This window comes from Squalius cephalus, assembly GCF_949319135.1.
Source record: "Squalius cephalus genome assembly, chromosome: 15".
NCBI classification, from domain to species: domain Eukaryota; kingdom Metazoa; phylum Chordata; class Actinopteri; order Cypriniformes; family Leuciscidae; genus Squalius; species Squalius cephalus.
Genome location: NC_137136.1, coordinates 36214584 through 36237459, shown reverse-complemented (window position 1 = coordinate 36237459; position 22876 = coordinate 36214584). Strand labels below are relative to the sequence as shown.

General features: G+C 39.8%; 1 protein-coding gene across 1 annotated transcript in view; it reads left to right on the top strand.

Moving 5' to 3' along the window:
• LOC307172569 (NLR family CARD domain-containing protein 3-like) overlaps positions 1 to 22876 on the top strand; it is a 108189-nt gene that overhangs the window by 19692 nt on the left and 65621 nt on the right. Inside the window, exons 5-9 of the mRNA XM_079895068.1 lie at positions 37 to 1764; positions 8914 to 8985; positions 18148 to 18321; positions 18468 to 18641; positions 21237 to 21410. Coding sequence (XP_079751194.1) covers positions 37 to 1764; positions 8914 to 8985; positions 18148 to 18321; positions 18468 to 18641; positions 21237 to 21410 — 2322 coding nt within the window. The remainder of the gene's footprint in view (positions 1 to 36; positions 1765 to 8913; positions 8986 to 18147; positions 18322 to 18467; positions 18642 to 21236; positions 21411 to 22876) is intronic.

Below are 22876 nucleotides of genomic sequence, written 5' to 3'. Positions count from 1 at the left end.
TGACTTGTGTAATAATGTGGTATTTTAATCTTACAGCACTGCCTCTAAACCTGCTGAAGTCCTCAATACATGGAGATCAAATCTGAGACAGAAGTTTGAGTGTTTGTATGAGGGAATATCAAAGCAGGGAAACCCAACACTCCTGAATGAGATCTACACAGAGCTCTACATCACAGAGAGTGGAAGTGGAGAGATCAATAATGAGCATGAGGTGAGACAGATTGAGACACAGTCCAGGAGAGCAGAAACAGAGGACACACCGATCAAATGCAGTGACATCTTTAGACCTTTACCTGGACAAGACAAACCCATCAGAACTGTGCTGACAAAGGGAGTCGCTGGCATTGGGAAAACAGTCTCTGTGCAGAAGCTCATCCTGGACTGGGCTGAAGGGACAGAGAATCAGGACGTCCAGCTCATATTTCCACTTGCTTTCAGAGAGCTCAACTTGATGAAGGACAAAACACTCAGTCTTTCAGATCTTCTTCATGTCTTTTTCCCTGAAACAAAAGAAATGGAAATATCCAGTGATGAGTATAAAGTGTTGTTCATCTTCGATGGTCTGGATGAGTGTCGTCTGTCTCTGGATTTTCAGAGTGATGTGAGGTTGTGTGCTGTGACTGAATCAGCCTCAGTGGACGAGCTGCTGACGAACCTCATTGTGGGGAATCTGCTTCCCTCTGCTCTCATCTGGATCACCTCTAGACCAGCAGCAGCGGATCTCATCCCCTCTGAGTGTGTCCATCGAGTGACAGAGGTACGAGGCTTCAGTGACACACAGAAGGAGGAATACTTCAGGAAGAGAATCAGTGATCAGAGTCTGGCCGACAGGATCATCTCACACCTGAAGTCCTCAAGGAGCCTCTTTATTATGTGCCACATCCCAGTGTTTTGCTGGATCTCAGCCACTGTTCTAGAGGAGATGTTCAGTGAAGCAGAGAGAGGAGAGATTCCCAAGACTCTCACTCAAATGTACACGCACTTCCTGCTCATTCAGACCAACATCAAACATAAGAAGGACTATGAGAAGAAAGTGAATGATGAAGACATGATTGTCAAACTGGGGAAACTGGCTTATCGGCAGCTTGTGAAAGGCAACCTGATCTTCTACGAGGAAGACCTGGGCGAGTGTGGCATTGATGAGGCAGAAGCATCAGTTTACTCAGGATTGTGCACTCAGATCTTCAGAGAGGAGTTGGGCTTGTGTCAGGGGAAAGTCTTCTGCTTTGTTCATCTGAGCATTCAGGAACATCTAGCAGCTCTATATGTGCATCTCTCCTTTATCAACAATAACATCAATGTGTTTGACCAGATTACCAAACCAACTAATGGAGACACAGTTTCCCTATCTGATATCCATCAGAGAGCTGTGGATGAGGCTTTACACAGTAAAATTGGGCATCTGGACCTTTTCCTTCGTTTCCTTCTGGGTCTGTCAGTGAAGTCTAATCAGAGTCTCTTACAAGAGCTAAAGACACAGACAGCAAACAGCTCTCACAACAATGAGAGAACAGTTGACTATATTAAAGAAAAGATCAATGAGAATCTCTCTCCAGATAAATACATCAATCTGTTTCACTGTCTGAATGAACTGGGTGATCTTTCTCTAGTGAAAAAAGCTGAACCTCAAATGAGCCGTGGAGGATTACGTGCTGTGAAACTCTCCTCGTCTCAGTGGTCAGCTTTAGTGTTTGTGTTGTTGTCCTCAGAGGAGACACTGCAGGAGTTTCACCTGCACAGATTAACTGGAGACAGAGATGATCGGTAAGTAACACTTAGTGCAATCATTACAGTCTAAAACATTATGAACAAAGAGAAGCTAAGAGATCAGAGTTGTTTAACCCTCTGGGGTCTAAGGTGTTTTTGGGGTCCTTGAGATGTTCTGACATGCCCTGACATTTTTGCTTTTTTCAGTTGCTTATAAACATATTAATGGCAAAAAAAAATTACACACTATTTAGCACAAACAGGGCTACCATGAAATGTGAGCAACAAGAATGTACATGTCTGCATTTTTGAGAGAATAATGTTTATGCGTGGTTATTGAAAAAACTAAAAACTAAAGTTTCTGAAATAAGGCCATAAAACACATTCTAAATATGTGCCAATAAGACTTTTGTCTAAAAGATGTCATCGCCTAGTGTTTTTTCTTCAAAATGAAGTGAAAATCACCCTGCCTTATCATTCACATAACACAATACATTGATTTGAATTTTGCAAAGCACTTTCTGTTTGGAAAGACAATGGGGCCCGCATACTTAATTAGCCATTCATTCAGGTGAGTCACTGAGCCACAAGAATGCAAGAGCAACAGTTGGAAGCATCTCAATTCTTTTTTATTTTTCCTCATATTGTGCTTGCAATTTGGCCTATAATATCCAAGGAAAACATGTCTAGTAATTGTGCAGTTAATTCTCATACTGTATTTTCAGTTTTGGAATATTTATGCTCTCCCCAAATTTGTCAATAATAAAACACAATAAAAGTTATTTAAAGAAAAGGCTTATATTTACCTTTTAATAGTTTGTTTACATCTACCTTGTAAATATATTTTTTTATTAAAAAGGTTACAATTACAACAACAATTCAAGTGTAATCTTTCTTTGTAAAAACTAAAGTATACATTTTATCATACATATTTCAAAGTTAAGGATTTGATTGATTATTTGATAACTTTATTTTTGACAAAACATATTATATTTAACATAAGCAAATATTGGCAAACAAAAGCTTATTTGAGGTGGCAGATATTTTACATTAAAAATGTATAATCTATCCAAAACTAATCAACGAAATGTTGTCTTTCATATGTCTGTAACATAGGTCTTTCATTTTTATTATAAGAAATATAAATGTTAATTTGCAGTTTAAATCCAGGAAATTTGTTAATGAAAAAATTATTAAAAGTAAGATACAATTGATACAAAACGAAATTCGTTTTAAAGAAAGGATTTGTACTTTCTGTTTTGAGGTCTCTGTGAAAGTTTGAAAGTCTTTTAGTGATTTTTTTAGAGCGCTCGCGTCCATAATGGAGAACTGTCACGTAATATTGTTTTTTCCTCATAAATGCGAACACGAAAAATAAAAGACAAAATACTTTTAAGTAAAACTTACTCCGAAATTGTGTTCTCGGCGGAATTCGCTCTTCAAAATGCTGCCGTTCGCCGTCTGAGTTACAATCTTCCTCTGAGGAAAAGGTGCATTCTTCCTCGCCGTCCAGAATCATCTGAAGGGAGCCTTTATTACCGGAGAAGCGTGTCATACTCAAAACGCGATGAACTATCAGTAAGTCTGATGAAGAAACTTTTTATGGCATTGATCGGGGGGCGGGTGCGCTGCATACTAGATCATCTAACGATTTACATGTGAATCGCGCCGGGGGCGGGGCGGCCGCAGCTGATTATAGAGATAATGAGGCAGAAGGAAAAACGGTACCTCTCCTTGCTTTCAAACGGATTACATGAGTTGAAAACATTTGTTTTTTATATAAATTACTTCATTTAAAAGAGGAGATTTCAAGCTTCATAAAGACATATCTCACGTGCCTGTGTGAGAAGTATTCGCTGAGTTATGATTCATTTTCGGACGCGTTTCAGAATGGACTACACGGACAGAGAGAAGGCAGAACTCGCTTCGTGTTTATTTTTCTTTATTTGGCGAAAAGCACAACACTTTGTTTTTATTGTGAGTGTACACAAAAATAATACACACTTAACAGGATAGATTGATGTATAACACAAGCATATAAGATAAAAATTAATATTTTTATTTTATTATTTTTTTGCACTCATACGGAAAAAAACGAGCCTATCGCGCCGGCGCGATAGCCGACCTCAGGGGGTTAAATCAGGAGACACAGATTGATTTCTGGGATATTGTACATAATTTGCGTGTGTTTCTCAAACCGTGGCTGCGTCCTAGTAAGACTGCATATCTCGACTGCCACGTCATCAAGCGCCTCTGAAGGATGTCTCAGTTTGAAAGATGTTTTGAAGACAGACTTCATTTTGCGTCTTTAATTCAGCTAATTTTGAAGGATGCATCAAGTAGATCCTTCGTGTTCTTCAATCTCCCACAATCCTTTGCACACATTCTAATTAATGTAAAAGAACTGATGGAAAACGAGTCTGCACTGAGTTTATCTGAGTTCATTATGAAATGTAAGACACAGATAATGTATTCGGAGGTGAAGGCATACATGTTATCTTTTTTTCCTGTGTAAATTAATCACTGAACACTAAACTGACAATAATGTAAGACACTGGGAGACACAGACGGCTGTCATTCACTGTATTGCATTAATAAAAAAGCCAGTTAATATAAAGATATTTAATAGGAAGTATTTTTCCTAAATTAAGTTTTAATAGTATTTTTGTGGCGTGACCGTGTGTGACGTAGCCATGCACACTTACTAGAGCGTCTTATGCCTGGCTCACACTAAAGGAGTTTTAGGCCGATTTATGCCCGATTTCCCCCTCCCGAGAATCAGAGAAAAAATCTTGTTGAGGACCTTGATCGGTTCCAATGTTCGGCGCAGATTATCTGGTAATGTGAGGCGTTCACAGATCGAATCTTGCACCTCCCGATCTGCTCTCACACAAATCGGGCTCGCCCTGATCATATCAAACATGTTTGATATTTAAGATTTTAAATCGGGATGAGCAAGTCTGTGATTACGTCAGTGCTGTCAAAATAGCCAGGAAACAAGTAGGGCTGTCGTGCTGAAGGAATTTCCCTTGAGATAATTTTGAGTGACTTAACTCGATATGCGTTTTTATCTCCATTTATTTATTGCTAAATAAATAAGTGTTACGCTTTGGTCAGCAGGCACAAAGATGAGTATGTTCAGTAATTAAACCGAAACTAAAAAGCGTGTTAAAACGAAGTGGATTAAAATGAAGACACAACACGTCAAAATAAGGGTCGGGGGTCCACATAATATAATAAACACAATAAACCTGACAATGAGCTTGTTAGACCATTGTTATATAACAGTTAATTCCTTGAATCTCACTTTACGAGAGGCTTTCTGCTGATATTTCACCAGTATTGACATTGAAAGTCTCTGCGCATTAGAGACTGTCACTCATTAAACTGTTCATTCAACGGAAATGTAAAAATGCGGATGCATTCACAGATAGGTGCTAGATGTAATGAAACAATCTGTTAATTATTTTAATATTTAATTTAAACTTTGAGCTCCACTTTACAAGACTCAGCTGAGCAGGACAACGCTGAAGCTGATGCGTCACTCCATGATCAATGCCGGCATTGATTTATTGTATTAACCAGCGCTGACGCCATTCATGAGACATATCCTTAAAAGGATGATTTTTGAAAGATTTCGCTTTCCTTGGTCAGGGCTACCTTTTCACCAATATGACTTGGTATGAAGGCACACCCGTCGTTTTGGGCGGCCAGGGGGCTGGGCCCGCCCCCAAAAATGCTTGTGTTTTTTTGTGCTATTTGTTAAAATATTATAATGTTATTTTTTCTCCATTTAGGCTGTGTTGATTATGAAAAGGGAACAGCACGAGTAAGATATGATGTGCAATGTATCGGGAGACATAGAGTGGATCAGACATGATTTTGACCACTTCATTAATTTTGTTTTGTAGAAAGCCTTTCTTTAAAGTGAATTTCATTTTGTATAAATTGTTTCTTAATTTATATCATTTTTTTATCAACCAATTGCCTGGATTTAATATAGCAGACAATAATCATGCAACATGACATGGAGGCGCCTGCGCTATCACTTGCATTGCTCGTGAACTGGAGCGTAGCCTATCTCATCATAAATTAACCTCAGTGTATGCCTCACAGACATGAGAAATACATCGAATCTTGAAATGTCTTTAAACGAAACAATTCAAAACGAAAAGAAATAGGCTACTCTCTGATTTATGTAATCCATGTGCATTTCTCTCGATAGGCGCTTTTACGGATATGGCATCGTCAACTTCATCTTTGCAGCCGAGAGAAAACACTAGTTTATTAATAAAATCAATGCATGCGTCACCAGATTTACAAATGCACATCTAGCTTGTTGCACACACACATATTATGTCGAAATAACGAGATATTATGTTGAAATAACATTATTAGCCTAATAATAATAAATCTTTAATCAATATTTGATTGAATGCTGAATGTTGTGCTTGATCAATTTAATAATATTAATACTTTAATTGTGACAATTTAAATAATTAAATATTAAATATTAAGTGGCCAATTTTTGTACTAGTATTTATATAGGCTATATATCTAGCACCCCCCTCAGCACCTGCGTTAAAAAAATATCTGGCACCGCCCCTGGTTATAACGGCCCACGTATTAAAAAATGGTCGGGTTTAAATAGGGCTCGGGCTCATAATTACAGTTATGTTAATGTGTTGTGTTGTGTTGTGTCGGGCCGGGCCGGGCTCGGACACAACGTGCATGGGCTCGGGTAGGGTCGGGCTTGATTTTTTGGGCCCGATCTAAGCTCTTAACTCAAAGTACTGGTAGGTTCAAAGTGCTCAAGTGCAGAGGTTCACTCTGTGCGTGTGTATGTGCGTGCGTGTGTGTGTGTGTCATGGCAATGCATATCCCATATGTTTCCATGCTTTTCCACTTCAGATCTGCTGCGTGAGATCACGTGAGGCATGAGGCCAGATTTCAAAATCGGTTAGGATTTTAAAACTCCTGTAGTGTGAGCCAGGCATTAATCTAGTGTTTAATGCTGAGGATTCGAGCCTACATTTACATTTACATTTAGTCATTTAGCAGACGCTTTTGTCCAAAGCGACTTACAAATTAGGACTAAATTAAGCGAGTCATCGTGAAGAGGCAAAAAACAACGCAAGGAGTGCTTCAAAATACGAAGTTCAGGCATTGTTCTGAGTAGCATAAGATATAGGTTAAAATAGAGGTTAAAGTCCACATGAAATCAAAATTGACCATATTTACTTTGTTTGCCTAAATTGATCGTTTTGTGGTGAACAATTCATCCATGCAAGTCAATCCACACAAAAAAATTTTTTGGCTTCGTAATCTTTAATCAAAATCTGAAAATGCCCCTCCCCTCTGCTTTGGAGGACCTTCCCTGATGACGTAGGTTTGAGGACTTGGGTTGTGAAACGCTTAACCACTCCCCTCAAACCGTTAGTCTGTTATGAGCAAGCGATGGAGAGGAGGAGCGCTAGAGTAAAACACTGCCCTCTGTTCAATATTCCGTTTCACTGGGAAATACGTCACAACACTGGAGAAAAGTTGTTTGCAACTTCCGGTTCACGCGGACTTTAAGTGATCACGGAAGAGATGGGTTTTCAGCTGTCTTTTGAATGTTGTCAGGGATTCTGCATTCCGGATGAGGGTGGGGAGAGCATTCCACCAGCATGGATCCGTGAATGAGAATGTTCTGGAAAGTGATTTTGTGGCTCTCTGTGATGGAACCACGAGCCATCGCTCATTGACTGATCGTAGGCTTCTGGTAGGGATGTAGACTCGTAGGAGTGAGTGAAAGTAGGAGGGAGCTGAGCCTGTGATAGATCTGTAAGCAAGCGCCAATGCCTTGAACTTGATGCGAGCAGTGAGTGGTAGCCAACGCAGAGAGATGAACAGAGGAGTGACGTGGCTTTTTGGCTGGTTGAAGACAAGATGAGCTGCAGCATTTTGAATAATTTGTAGAGGTTTAGTTGCACATGATGGAAGTCCAGCCAGAAGAGCATTGCAGTAGTCAAGCCTAGAAATTACCAGGGCCTGGATGAGAAGTTGTGTTGCATGCTCAGTTAGCTAAGGCCTGATCTTCCTGATGTTGTGCAGTGCAAACCTGCATGATCGAGCTGTCTTTGAGTCTACAAGCCTCAGAAGGACCGTGTAACTTCATTTACAGTTGAGTGCGCAAGCCTTTCAAAGTAAACTCATTTGAGCGTTTTGTGCGCACCGTCTGCACCGTCACAAAAATTGGACTGCAAGCGGATCCTCCTGATGATGAGAATCACGTCACGCGGATGGCAAAGTAAACTTGATAAAACAATGAATCGCCTTGATGCCGTTCCTGGTGGCGTTGAGCTCTTCACAGTGGCGTAGCGGATGGGCACACAGGGCAAATTACATTACTGTTGTTATTATTATTAGGCTACTTTTATCATTAATATTACAGTTAATTTGCCCTGCAATCATTTCATAGTGCATCACCGCATAACTGACGCGCTGTGAAGATAAAAGATTAGATTAGGTTACTTCTCATTTCAACTTGTTGAACACAAAACACTTCTTGATTCATGAAAATACTTTTTCACTAGGGGCCACAAGAGAAGTATTAAGAAAATAAAAATAAATAGATTAATGTCTCATCATCATTTTTCTTTTACACCAGTTGCTTGCAAAATGGACAATGATTCATATTTTCTGCACATAATTTCCTGTGACAATAAAACTAAGTAAATTATTAAATAAACAAGTAGGTAAATAAACAAGTAACAATCAGACAAAGTCGTGTGCTTAATTTCTAAGAATAATTTGCTGATGCAGGTAAAAAAATACTTTTTTTCTTGCCCCGCCCCCAACTCGGGAGTTCAATGTCGCCATGGTGATAACCATAGCGACGGACAGGACAAAAAAATCAGAAAATAGTGTCAAAATAGTGTTGTAGTGTAAATGCAGACTAATAGACCTGCCACAGCAACATTTACAAGAAAAAGAAAAAAACAAATCTGTGATGGCTAAATACGAGCCTTCTACAGTTATAGATACTAAAACAACTTTTTCACATGTCCTTTATAAAGCAATGTTTAATTAAAACCATTATTTGAGGGTAAATAGGAAGGTATAATGTATTATTTACTTATGATATTAATTATCATTATTATCATTACTGTTAGCATTAATAATTAACTTACTTATTTATTAATTTATTTTATTTTCAATTAGTGTCACACAGAACACTGCAGATGAAGTTCTCCAGAAGCTGATGCCTGTGGTTACAGCAACTAGCTCAGCTGAGTAAGTAACACTGAGAACAATCATCATTGTTAAAACATTATAACATTTCTTACTAAAACATTATAAATTAATGGTTTAACAAAAAATATGTATATAAAAATGTATATTTAATGTATGTAATGTGTTAAATGTATACCATTTTATGAGTTTTATATAATCTTTCTCCCTCACATAGAGACATAATAACGTCCTGGTTGCGTATGCAACCCACCGTTCCCTGATGGAGGGAACGGAGGACGTGGTTGTAGACTGAATGGGATCATGCTAGTGAGCCTGTCATCTTCGAGCATGTTAGAAGTCAAGTCAAGTCAAGTCATCTTCATTTATATAGCGCTTTTAACAACGTAGATTGTTTCAAAGCAGCTTCACAGAGATAAGCGTATAATTTAAGGTAACAGAGATCGTTTTGGCTTTATAGCAGAGTTAAGTTATTTTCCATCTAAAGTTAGTTTTGATTGATTTGCTTCCATCGCAACGATCATTTGTTATTAAATTAGGGGCCGCTAAGACGACACCATTCCCTCTACACAGACTTTAAACGCGAACCTGTGAGAAACGCTGATGGCGTTCACATGCGCATTTAGAATGGGTTCTATAGTTATGTGCGTTTGAAAATACGCAGGTTTGGAATTCCCTACAAGCCAAGCCTAAACAAAGTACTTGTCTTTCCTTATAAATTTTGATAAAGAATTTTATTTTATTTTGTTGCTTTGGGGTAGGAACGCGAAACGAATTTCCCGACAACGCCTTATCTGTAGAGTGGTAGAGGGATCCTCCATAGGGAGAGACTAGTTGGCACTTCAGCACTGCGTTGTCATCGGTCCAGGCGAAGGTCCTTCGTCAGATCTGGATACGGCCTGGATCCGGCAGGCCGCAGGAAAACCTCGGGATAAACACAGACACTAAAATTAGCGTAGATGCCATTCTTCTCATGATGTAACGAGTACATCAGGATTTATGGGAAGTGTTCCCGGTTCCGGCTGACCTAATCTATGCAGCCTAACATTAAATTATAGAAGTCTATAATGTATTATGTGAATGCTAGGTCAAAGAGATGTGTCTTTAATCTGGCTTTGAACTGACAGAGTGTGTCTGCTTCCCGGACAATGGTAGGAAGACTGTTCCAGAGTTTTGGTGCTAAATAGGAGAAGGATCTACCGCCAGCAGTCGATTTTGATATTCTAGGTATTATCAACTGGCCGGAATTTTGAGATCGCAATAGACGTGACGGACTATAATGCGTTAAGAGCTCGCTCAAGTACTGCGGAGCTAAACCATTTAGTGCTTTGTAAGTAATCAGCAATATTTTAAAATTTATGCGATGTTTAATAGGGAGCCAATGCAGTTTTGACAGAACCGGGCTAATATGGTCATACTTCCTGGTTCTGGTAAGAACTCGAGCTGCTGCGTTTTGAACCAGCTGTAGTTTGTTTATTAAACGTGCAGGGCAACCACCCAGTAGAGCATTGCAATAATCTAGCCTTGAGGTCATGAACGCATGAACTAATTGTTCCGCATTTGTCAATGAGAGCATATGGCGTAATTTAGATATATTTTTAAGATGGAAAAATGCAGTTTTACAGATACTAGACACGTGACTTTCAAATGAAAGATTGGTATCAAAGAGCACACCCAGGTTCCTAACCGACGACGAAGACTTAACAGAGCAGCCATCAAGTGTTAGACAGTATTCTAGGTTATTACGTGAGGAAGTTTTTTGTCCAATAATTAGAAACTCTGTTTTTTCAGAATTTAGAAGTAGGAAATTACGAGTCATCCAATTTTTTATATCTGCTATGCATTCCGTTAATTTTATGAATTGATAAGTTTCGTTAGGTTTTGAAGAAATATACAGCTGAGTATCGTCAGCATAACAGTGAAAGCTAATTCCATGTTTCCTAATGATATCTCCTAATGGTAGCATGTACAGAGTGAACAGCAGCGGTCCTAGTACTGAGCCTTGTGGTACGCCATACTGAACTTGTGATCGATGAGACATCTCATCATTTACTGCTACAAACTGATAACGGTCAGATAAGTATGATTTAAACCATGCTAGTGCATTTCCCATAATGCCAACATAATGTTCTAATCTATTTAAAAGAACGTTGTGGTCAATGGTGTCAAACGCAGCACTAAGATCGAGTAACACTAATAGCGAGATACAACCACGATCGGATGATAAGAGCAAATCATTTGTGACTCTAACGAGAGCTGTCTCGGTACTATGGTACGGTCTAAATCCTGACTGGAAATCCTCGCAGATATCATTTCTTTCAAGAAAGGAACACAGTTGTGAGGATACTGCCTTTTCTAATATCTTTGACAGAAAAGGTAGATTCGAGATCGGCCTGTAATTGACTAATTCTGTAGGATCAAGTTGCGTTTTTTTAACAAGCGGTTTAATCATAGCCAGCTTAAAGTTTTTTGGTACGTATCCTAGAGACAAAGATGAATTAATGATATTAAGAAGAGGATCTAGGACCTCTGGAAGCATCTCTTTCAGTAGCTTAGTTGGTATAGGGTCTAACATACATGTTGTCGATTTAGATGATTTAATGAGTTTAGTAAATTCTTCCTCTCCTATAGCAACGAATGAATCAAATTTTTCCTCAGGGAGGCTACAATGCACTGCCTGATGCGATACTGTAGTAGACGGTTGCATAGTTATAATTTTGTCCCTGATATTATCAATCTTATAAGTGAAGAAGTTCATAAAATCATTACTGCTGTGTTGCTTGGAAACTTCTGGGCTTGAAGCTTTATTTTTCGTTAGTTTAGCCACCGTTTCAAATAAATACCTAGGATTATGTTTATTTTCTTCTAATAGGGTTGAAAAATAAGCAGATCTAGCCGCTTTTAAAGCCTCTCTGTAAGTAATTGAGCTCTCCTTCCATGAAATGCGAAATACCTCTAGTTTTGTTTTCTTCCAGTTGCGCTCCATTTTTCTGGCTGCTCTCTTAAGGGCCTGAGTGTGCTCGTTGTACCACGGCGTTGGACTATTTTCTTTAATCTTCTTTAAGCGCAACGGAGCAACTGTGTCTAAAGTGCTGGAAAAGAGAGAGTTAAAAGTTTCTGTTGCAATATCGAGTTCTTCTAAGCTATCTGGGATGCTGAGATGATGAAACTGATCAGGAAGATTATTAATAAAGCAATCTTTAGTAGCAGAAGTAATAGGTCTAACATATTTGAAACACGGAGTCGGCTTTGCAGCCTTGGCTAAGTGCAAATTACACGAGACTAGATAATGATCTGAGATGTCATCGCTCTGCTGCAGAATTTCAACGGCATCCACATCTATTCCATGTGATAATATTAGATCTAGAGTATGATTACGACGATGAGTAGGTCCTGACACGTGTTGTCTAACTCCAATTGAATTTACAATGTCTTTAAATGCCAATCCCAATGCATCTTTTTCATTATCGATGTGTATATTAAAATCACCAACAATTAGTACTTTATCTGCAGTCAATATTAATTCTGATAGAAAGTCCGCAAATTCTTTGATAAAGTCTGTATGGTGCCCTGGTGGCCTGTATACAGTACCCAGCACAAATCTCAAACGTGATTTATCGTTTACACTATATATTTTTACATTAAGCACCAATGCTTCAAAAGAATTATATTTGAAACTTGATTTCTTAGTGGTTTTGAAACTATTACTATAAATTACAGCAACACCACCCCCTTTGCGTTTCAGACGAGGCTCATGTTTATAACAGTAATCTTGCGGGGTTGATTCATTTAAAGTAATGTAATCGTTTGGTTTTAGCCAGGTTTCTGTCAAACACAGCAAATCTAGGTTATTATCTGAAATCATATCGTTAACAACGAGTGCTTTTGAAGTAAGCGATCGAATATTCAGCAACCCAAGCTTTAGCATTTGCTCATCTGTATTATAGCTGTTTTTTATTTGTTGAACATCAATTAAATTTTTAACCTTAGATGGGTTAAAACGTTTTTTGGATTTCCAAATTCGGGGAACAGACACAGTCTCTATATGATGATAGCTAGGTGAAAGATGCTCTATGTGATAGGATTTATCTGACCTGGGTGACGCGAGGCCGCTAGCAGACGGTCGGTTTAGCCAGTCTGTCTGCTTCCTGACCTGAGCCCCAGATTGTCATGTTTGAGCTCTAAGACTATGAGCCATATTACTAGAGAGAAGAACAAGCCAATGAAATTGGCGGGCGTGATTCTCATCACACACTCCGCCCCTGCAGCTTTAAATATATAGCTGCAGGGTATAAATACGGAAGTGGATGCACGCACTAGTTGTTTTACCCTGAGGAGTCGAGAGTAACTCAGAGTCAGCGGTGGTTCAGCTATAGTGGCTAAGGGACTACGTCCTCTGTTCTCTCCTTCAAGACGTTCCCTTTCAGTCGAGAAAGTCAGACGAAGTCGACTGAATGGGATCTTATTATGGAAAGCGCCACTAGAGCTGCCACCTTCCAGTGCCTGGACGAAAGCCCCCGCAACTTTGAGGCGGTGAAGGGCAATGCTTAGGCCAGGGAAGTAAACTGCTGTTTCACCGGACCACTGGGAAAGGAAGGGACGCTGCGGAAACCACATCCTACCCGAAGGGATGTGATATGTGCAGAATACACATATGGTCTGGACAGATGACCGGGCAGTACAACATATGGAATATCACTGGGATGACTCCAGCCTATAACAGGGAGGAGGATCAACCAACAGTGACGGCAGAGTAGACTCTGCCGAGGGAAGACACGGGCTTGCCGCAGGGAGCTGTACCGTAGAAGAATACACATATGGGATCGCCGTAGGGATCACAACATATGGACCCAGCCTAACACATGTTCCACCAGTGCATACGAGTGATAGGCCTGGCTTCGGACGTCCGTTGCCGAAGGGTACAGAATGAAATACTAACTCTGTTAGTTTTTGCTCATTTTTTTTAGGAGCATCTCTGCTCAACACCTAGGTATTCAATTCAATTCAATTCAAATTTATTTGTATAGCGCTTTTCACAATACACATTGTTTCAAAGCAGCTTTACAGAAAGTGCATTTCAGAAATGTACATAGAAAAATAAAGTTAGTTAATCATGTATTAATTTAGGGCATAACATCGCTGGCGTTGAGTCATCTCTTCACAGGCGTCGAGTCAACTCTTCACAGGCGTCGAGTCGTCTCTTCACGGGTGTTGGGGCATCTGAAGTCTCCATGAGAGGCTGGATAAAAACTAGCGTCCCGAGATAACAACAGAAAAGCAGATGGGAAATAATTAGCATAGCTGCTGTTCATAATATTAATGGATTTGATCCGATTTAACTGTAGTATAAAAGGTAATCATGTGAATGCTTGGCTAAAGAGATGCGTCTTTAATCTAGTTTTAAACTGGGACAGCGAGTCTGAGCCTCGAACAATATCAGGTAGGCCATTCCAGAGTTTAGGAGCTAAATGTGAAAACGCCCTCCCTCCTTTAGTGGACTTAGCTATCCTAGGAATGACCAGAAGCCTCGAATTTAGGGCGATAGAAGATCCGTTAAATACACTGGAGCTAAACCATTTAGGGCTTTATAGGTCAGTAGCAATACTTTGTAATTGATACAGAACTTAATAGGTAACCAGTGTAGAGATGATAAAATTGGTGTTATATGATCATATTTTCTGATCATATTATGAAATATGATTTTCGAAAGACAAGTTGCGGTCTAATATAACACCCAGGTCTTTTACTGTAGTGGATAAAGTAACAGGACATCCTTCTAAATTAAAGTTGTATTGCAAGAGGTTTTGTGGGCAGTTATTTGGACCAATAAGTAATACCTCCATTTTATCTGAATTTAATAGCAGAAAATTACACGTCATCCAGTATTTTATATCTTTAACACACTCTGTCAATTTAGATAATTTAGCGTTTTCATCTGGTCGTGATGAAATATATAATTGAGTGTCATCAGCATAACAGTGGAAATTAATTCCATGTTTTCTTATAATATTACCAAGTGGCAGCATATATATTGAGAATAGCAAAGGGCCTAACACAGATCCGTGCGGCACTCCATAGTTTACTGACGTTATCTTCGATTTTTCCCCCATTTAAACAGACAAAATGGTAACGGTCTGATAGGTACGATCTAAACCAGTTAATGGCTGTCCCTGAACACCAGTGTAATTTTGTAGTCGATCTAGGAGTATTTTATGATCTATAGTGTCGAACGCAGCGCTAAGATTGAGTAAAGCTAGTATTGAGATACAGCCTTGGTCAGAAGCTAGAAGTAAATAATTTGTCATTTTAACGAGCGCAGTTTCTGTGCTATGATGCGGCCTGAATCCTGACTGAAATTTTTCATAGATATCATTTTCTTGCAAGAAATGGTATGATGAATATGGTCTGGACAGAAATAGGCTAAAACTCAGAGGAGAACAAGCTTTTGCTGTTGCAGCTCCAAAACTATGGAATGTATTGACACTACACATCAGACAAGCCTCCTCACTGTTTCATTTTAAATCTCTGCTTAAAACCCATCTTTTTACTCTGGCTTTTAACACCAGGTAATCGTGATTGATGTAATTTAAATGTGTTGTGTGGGCAGTGCACTTTATTTATTTATTTATTTGATTTGATTTGACTTTACTTATTTCATTTTATGTTGTTTTATCTTATTTTATTACTTTTATCTTATTGTGTTTATCTTATTTTATTACTTTTATCCTACTGTGTCTTTTATTGTTGTGGTGTACAGGAAACCTTGTGTTTGTTTAAATTGTGCTATATAAATAAAGTGGATTGGATTGGATTGAATATCACTGAGCCTGGGCGGAAGCCGAGCGAAATAAATCGCAAGCCGAGTCTGAAGGTGCCGAATAGGGCCAGGCTGGGCATCGGTTGGGAAGCGTTTTAGACTTCCACAAAACCGGACCAGGGGCCAGGGACCACAGACGTACCCGAGGTGGGGCAGCGAGGTGAAGTACAGGGATCTGGCTCAAGAGGCCCGCAGGTGGCCCGAAGCGGGATCTGAGTGTGCAGTGCAACACTTACATGACTCCACTAGGTGGCAGGGGATACATGAGAAGGCACCCAGTTGCCAGCTGGCGAACAAAAAGGGGCTGAAGGGTGTAAGGCTTTGCAGGGTGAATATGTGGTTACCACTGGCTCCATTTTTCAGGGATCCAGCGGCGGAACAGACACAAACACATAAAAGAAAAAAGACTTAACCTGGCCCTCCACCGGGTGGCCCTCCATCTCTTAGAGCAATTCTCCAACCCTGGGCAGTCCGCTCAGGTCAGCATTTCCGCTGTCGCTTGCCGCCTGTCTTGGCAGCGCCTGGAGCGGATGGGGCGTCCCTTCTGCGTCCAGCTGCACACTAAGACCTGGGTGGAGGCTGCTGTGGTGGTCCAGCGGGAGCGGTTGAAAACGAGCAATGAGCAAGCGGAGAATCTGCTGCCACCGACCGGGTGGAGGCAGCAGCAGGCCGTCAGGGCAGGATGTGCCGGATGGCCTCTGTCTGCTTCTGGGCGGCAGAGAAGTGCTGGACAAAGTTTCCACCTCATCGCTGAATAACCCAACCTGGGAAATGAGAGAGTCCAGTAATCGAACCTTGTCTGCTTCTCTCATATCTGCCAGGTTAAGCCAGAGATGGCACTTCTGGACCACAAGGGTGGATATTGCCAGACCGATCATGCGAGCTGCAATTTTCGTACCGTGGAGGGCAAGGTTGGTTGCAGTGCGGAGCTCACCCATGAGCTCCTGGTCTGGGCTACCGTCGTGCATGTTCATGAGTGCCTGGATCTGGTGGACCTGAAGCAATGTCATGGCACGCAGAGAAGAAGCTTGCCCACAGACTTTGTAAGCCCTGCCCGTCAGACCAGACGAAAACTTACAGGCTTTAGAGGGGAGACGAGGATTCCCCTTCCATGAGGTAGTGGTCGCTGGACACAGCTGCATCGCAACAGACCGCTCCACTGGAGGGATCACCTCATAACCCTTAGCTGCTCCTCCATCAAGGGTAGTGAGGGGGAAGGAGCTACTCGGGTGATTTCTGGCAGAGAAAGGTGCCATTCATGCATTTGTCAAGAATGGCACCAGAGAGGCGGGCTGAGAACCAGGCCGGCCTGCTCCGATAAACCAATTATCCAACCAAGACGACTCAAGACACGGTGGTTCGTTCCACTCGAGCCCTACCGCTTCATCTCTGGATCCGACTCAGGCAACGCTGGTCTCCCAGAGGGAGGCAGCACAGCCCAGTCGTCATCTCCAGAGCCCAGCACCCCCTCCGAAGCTGCGATAGACATCCTGTCTTCTGAAGGGGCCCCGAATGAAACGGCTGGTCTGTCTACTATGGAGGGACCAGCGCTCATTGGGGAGCTCCACCGGCGTGGCGTAAGAGAGGAGGGAGGGATCCACGGGGCTTTGCCGAGCGGATTACCCCTCACTGTAATCCTCAGGTCACCCAGCCCAGACTTCACTCCAGGCCTTCTCTGGGAAGGTAGCCCAGAAGAAGCTCTAGATCAGGGCCTGGGGATCGGGACTGCTCCTTCTCGAGCGAAGGCGATTCTCGAAAATGGGACCCGTCACCAGTGCTGGAGCACACAGGGAATGAACGCGGCAAAACTTCTTTCAGCGAACTGAAACCAGTGAAGCACTCACTTTTCCGCCCTCAACCAACCGACAACACACAAACAAACAGAGAAATTTGTTGCTGTTTGAACAGCAGTTGAGAGCTCAAAGCTTGCGACCACCGCTGCACTGCGCTGTAGAAATCACCAACACTGGGAGAGTCTTTTCCAAAAGAACACAAACACACTCACTCGTTGAATATAACGATTCTCTTCAGAGACACCATACGAATGTCTCCGAAGCAAAAATCAACTAGTGCATCCATCCACTTCCGTATTTATACCCGCGCCATGGGGGCGGAGTGTGTTATGCGAATCACGCATGCCAATTTCATTGGCTCGTTCTAACATTCTCAAAGATGACAGGCTCCCTAGCGTGATCCCTTTCAGTCGACGTTGACTACGTCTGACGTTTTCGACTGAAAGGGAACTTAGAATAACAGTTAAACATACTGATATATTGAATTAATTGTTTTAAAAAAGAGATATTGCACAAATTATAAACACACTTAAGAAAAGCAAAGATTTCTGTTTTGATCTGAGAGAGTAAAGAGTGTGTCATTGTTCTCTACAGGTTGAGTGAGTGTGGTATCACAGATGAAGGTTGTGCTGCTCTGGCTTCAGCTCTGAGATCAAACCCCTCACAGCTGAGAACACTGAATCTGTCATATAATAATCTAGGAGACTTAGGAGTGAAGCTGTTCTCTGCTGGACTGGCGAATCCTCACTGTAAACTGGAGATACTGAGGTAAGATCATCTTTACCATAAAGAATAACTTGTTTCTAATGAATATTTGTATATTGACAGCATTATGTTTTATTTTTATTTTTATGTTTATGTTTATGTCATGTTTATCTGAATATAGGCTTAATGTGTGTCATTGTTCTCTACAGGTTGTATAGTTGTAGTGTGACAGATGAAGGTTGTGCTGCTCTGGCTTCAGCTCTGAGATCAAACCCCTCACACTTGAGAACACTGGATCTGTCTGGAAATAAACTAGGAGATTCAGGAGTGAAGCTGTTCTCTGCTGGACTGGCGAATCCTCACTGTAAACTGGAGATACTGTGGTAAGATCATACGTGACTCTCACATGAAACTGTCACTGTGAATTCATAAAGTATAATCAAAATGGAATAAAATGCATGGAAGTAACTATTATTTAATTAATTACAAGCAAAGCAATTTAAACAGCATGATCAAATTTATAAAATTATTTTTACATTTGTTCATATAATGTAAGAGAATATTTTTTTTAAAGCATTTGCTCTATTTCTCTTGCTGCTTTGAGTTCATGTGTTTGATCTGTAAATGATTGAACACAACAGTAATGTTATTAAATATTATGACAATTTAAAATAACTTTTATAATGTAATTTACTCCTGTGATCAAAGCTAAATTTCATCTTCCAGTCTTCAGTGTCACATAATAAGGATTCAGAAATCATTCTAGTATGCTGATTTGATGCTCAAAAACATTCTTTATTATTATTATCAATGTTGAAAACAGTTGTGTACAATTTTAGCAATTTTCAGGATTCTTTGATGAATAGAAAGTTACACTTTACCATATATTCACATAGAAAAGAGCTTTTCTACACTGGAATAATATTTCACAATATTACTGTTATTATTTTATTTTTAATCAAATAAATGCAGCAGAAAAGACTTCTTTTTAAAATCTTCAAACTATTACCGACCCAAAACTTTTGACTGGTAGTGTATATGCATGTATTGCTTTGGAATCATCATTTGTCTCCACAACTGCATAATTACACCAGCAGTTGTCTGTAACATGATGGTGCAGATAAAAACAAAAAATCCATGAAGTACAGCAGATACCAATCTAACTGGCCATAAGAAATACTTAATACATTTAATATGCAAGATTGTAAGCACGTACCATTGTAAAACTGTTGTGTAAAGTCATTCAAAAAATAAGCGTGTGCACAAGAAGCAAGATGGGTGTTTTTTTTTCTTAATTTTGTGTGTATTTGACCATTTAAAATGCCACGAAGCGGAACACACTGTTAGGCAGCACAACAAGCCATTGTGTGAGTGCCGATTTGAGTTCTAATGTGTTTTTAAATCTTCAAGCATGTCCCTTCCTCATTGTTCATTTATTTGTGTTTCTTAATCACTCTAAAGTTTCAATAACTTTAAGCAATTCACTCCAAATGTTTACAAATACATTAAGCTCACACATGTACAGACACACACACACACACACACACACACACTAGGGCTGGGACGATTCACCAATCTCCTGATTCGATATTATCACGATAATTGGGTGCCAATACAATATCTATTGCGATTTTTAAGAATTGCGATTTGCGATTGTTTCCATCAAAAACTGATTTACTTTATTTTGATCACTACCGTAGACATCAGTCTTTATTTTTGAACTTTAAACTTTTATCCCAGTGCTTCTATGATAATTTGAACTATTGTATTACAGAAATAATGATACTATTATAAGGTTTAAAATACCTTTTGTGAAGCTGTTTCATGACAACTCTCTCTGGGTCAGCGGCAGCACCAACACAGATTTGAATGTTGGGATATGATTTTGTCAAAGATTTAATAGACAGACAAATTTGAAGAAAATCGTGTGGGTTTTTGAATAGAGATCACAGTATTTTGAAGATGAATCGTGCAGCTCTACTGTCTTATCTCTCTCTCAGCATATGAGCAGCACGAGGGCTTTAGTAAATCAGCTTTTGATAGAAACAATCGTAAATCACAATCCTTAAAAATCTCAATACATATTGTATCTGCACCCAAGTATCGTGATAATACGACGCATCACTCATAGATAACAAACCAAAAAAACTGCGATAGTTTGATTCGATTTTATTCTCCCAGTCCTAACGCTCACAAGTTCCTTAAAATGTTTACAAATACATTAATCACACACACACACACACACACACTCAATCACACAAAAACGTTGAGTTTCCATGTTTTATGGGGATTTTCCATAGACATAATGATTTTTATACAGTACAAACTGTTTATTGAATCCCCTAATCCTAACTGATATAATTTAACAACTTGAACTAATGAATGTTTTTATGTATATATATATATATATATATATATATATATATCTCAAATGTAGCGTTAGTTCTGGCAGGTCACGTTAGTTAAGCTCGCATCAGCTGACTCTCAGCTGATCCACATCTACCTATAGGAATACGACGTCTATCACTGTATACATACATAAGCTCCTTCAGTATTATCAGCAGCTATCACGTTTCTCAGGAGCTAATTACCCTCATCCATCCCCAGCTCCTCCTCTCATCCAGTCAGGATTTGGCATTCTGATTCCCCTTGAATCAGAATAAATTCTCGAATTATGTTGTACTTTAAAATCTTGAATTAAATATATTTGCAAACATTCATGTTGGCTCTGTTCTGTTTACCCCAAGGGGGGTTATTGCTGCTCTCCCTGCTCTTATCCATGCTAGGCTACATGGATGCGCAGGGAGTTCTCGCCCAGAACTGAAACATACCGCCAATCTAAACTGAATGCTAATTGTCAATCGTATTTGATGGTAGTGGTCCTGACAGAATTTATATTGACAGTATTATGTTATGTATTTTTAAGTGTCATGTTTATCTCTGGATATAGGCCTAATGTGTGTCATTGTTCTCTACAGGTTGAGTGAGTGTGGTGTCACAGATGAAGGTTGTGCTGCTCTGGCTTCAGCTCTGAGATCAAACCCCTCACACCTGAGAGATCTGAGTCTGTCTGGGAATAAACTAGGAGACTCAGGAGTGAAGCTGTTCTCTGGTGGACTGGATAATCCTCACTGTAAACTGGAGGAACTATGGTAAGATCATCTCTACCATAAAGACTCAGAGTGAATAATGATTAATATGTACAGTAGATAGTGTGTATAATATATCTTTGGTGTAAGCCCCATCCGGTGGTTCAGCAACAGATTCCAGCTTGAGCCTGCCGGCGGTAGAAGGCAGTGGTGAGGAGTCTCCCTAAAGAGGAACATTTATATCTTACTATATTATTATCTCCCATAAGAAAGTAAAACTAACAGTTAAATAAACTAGACAAACTACAAACCAGACAACAGTTGCAGGATACAGTGAAGAGTTTTTTTTTTTATTACAAATGTTTGGTGTAAATCAACTTGCCTTGTAATGCTTGTGCAAACAGACCCATGTGAAAGTGTGAGCATTTCCTCAAAATGTGTGTGTGCAGCTGAAAAGAGGGAAGTGTTGTGTGTTTCACCTGAACCAGAGCTGTCACCATATCAGCTTTATCACTAGTCAAGTCAAGTCATCTTCATTTATATAGCGCTTTTAACAATGTAGATTGTTCCAAAGCGACTTTACAGAGATACAAGGATAGTTTAAAGTAACAGAGATTGTTTTGGCTTTATAGCAGTTCTTGAATAAAGTTATTTTCCAGCTAAAGTTAATTTGATTGATTCACTTCCGTCGCAACGATCATTAGTTACTAACTTAGGGGCCACTAACACGACACCGTTTTAACAGGAAACTCTACATACTAGACTTTAAACGCGAAACCTGTGAGAACGCTGATGGCGTGCACATGCGTATTACGAGATCAGTCTATTGGTATGCGCGTTTGAATATATGTGCGCAGGTTTGTAATTCCCTACAAACCAAGCCTTAAAAAACTACTTGTCTGGCCTTAACATTTTTGATACAGAATTTTATCACTTCGGGGTAGATACGCAAACCGAATTTAACTGAATAAACCTCGGGATAAACAAAGACAATAATATTAGCGTAGATGCCATTCTTCTTATGATGTAACGAGTACATCAGGATTTATAGGAAGTGTTCCCGGTTCCGGCTGACCTGATCTATGCAGCCTAACATTGAATTATAGAAGTCTGTAATGTGTTATGTGTATGCTAGGTCAAAGAGATGTGTTTTTAGGAGTGCTGTCAAATGATTAAAACATTTAATCGTGATTAATCGCATTAATGTCATAGTTAACTCGCAGTTAATCGCAAATAATCGTACATTTTTATCTATTCTAAATGTCCCTTGATTTCTTTTTGTCCCAGTTTTTTTTTTTTCTCTCATTTTAATGCTCTCATCAACATGGAAAAGTGCATCGGCTTGCTTTGTGCAAATGTTTTTTTTATTGAAAACAACATTGGCATATACTGTAGTGTTCAATTTCACACTACCATTCACACTCGGAGCAAATAATTGCATCAGAGAATTCGCATTTGCGTCAAGTGGTATTTCAGACTGGACGTGCTGCGATGATAGCTCAGTTCACAACGACAAAACACACAGATCA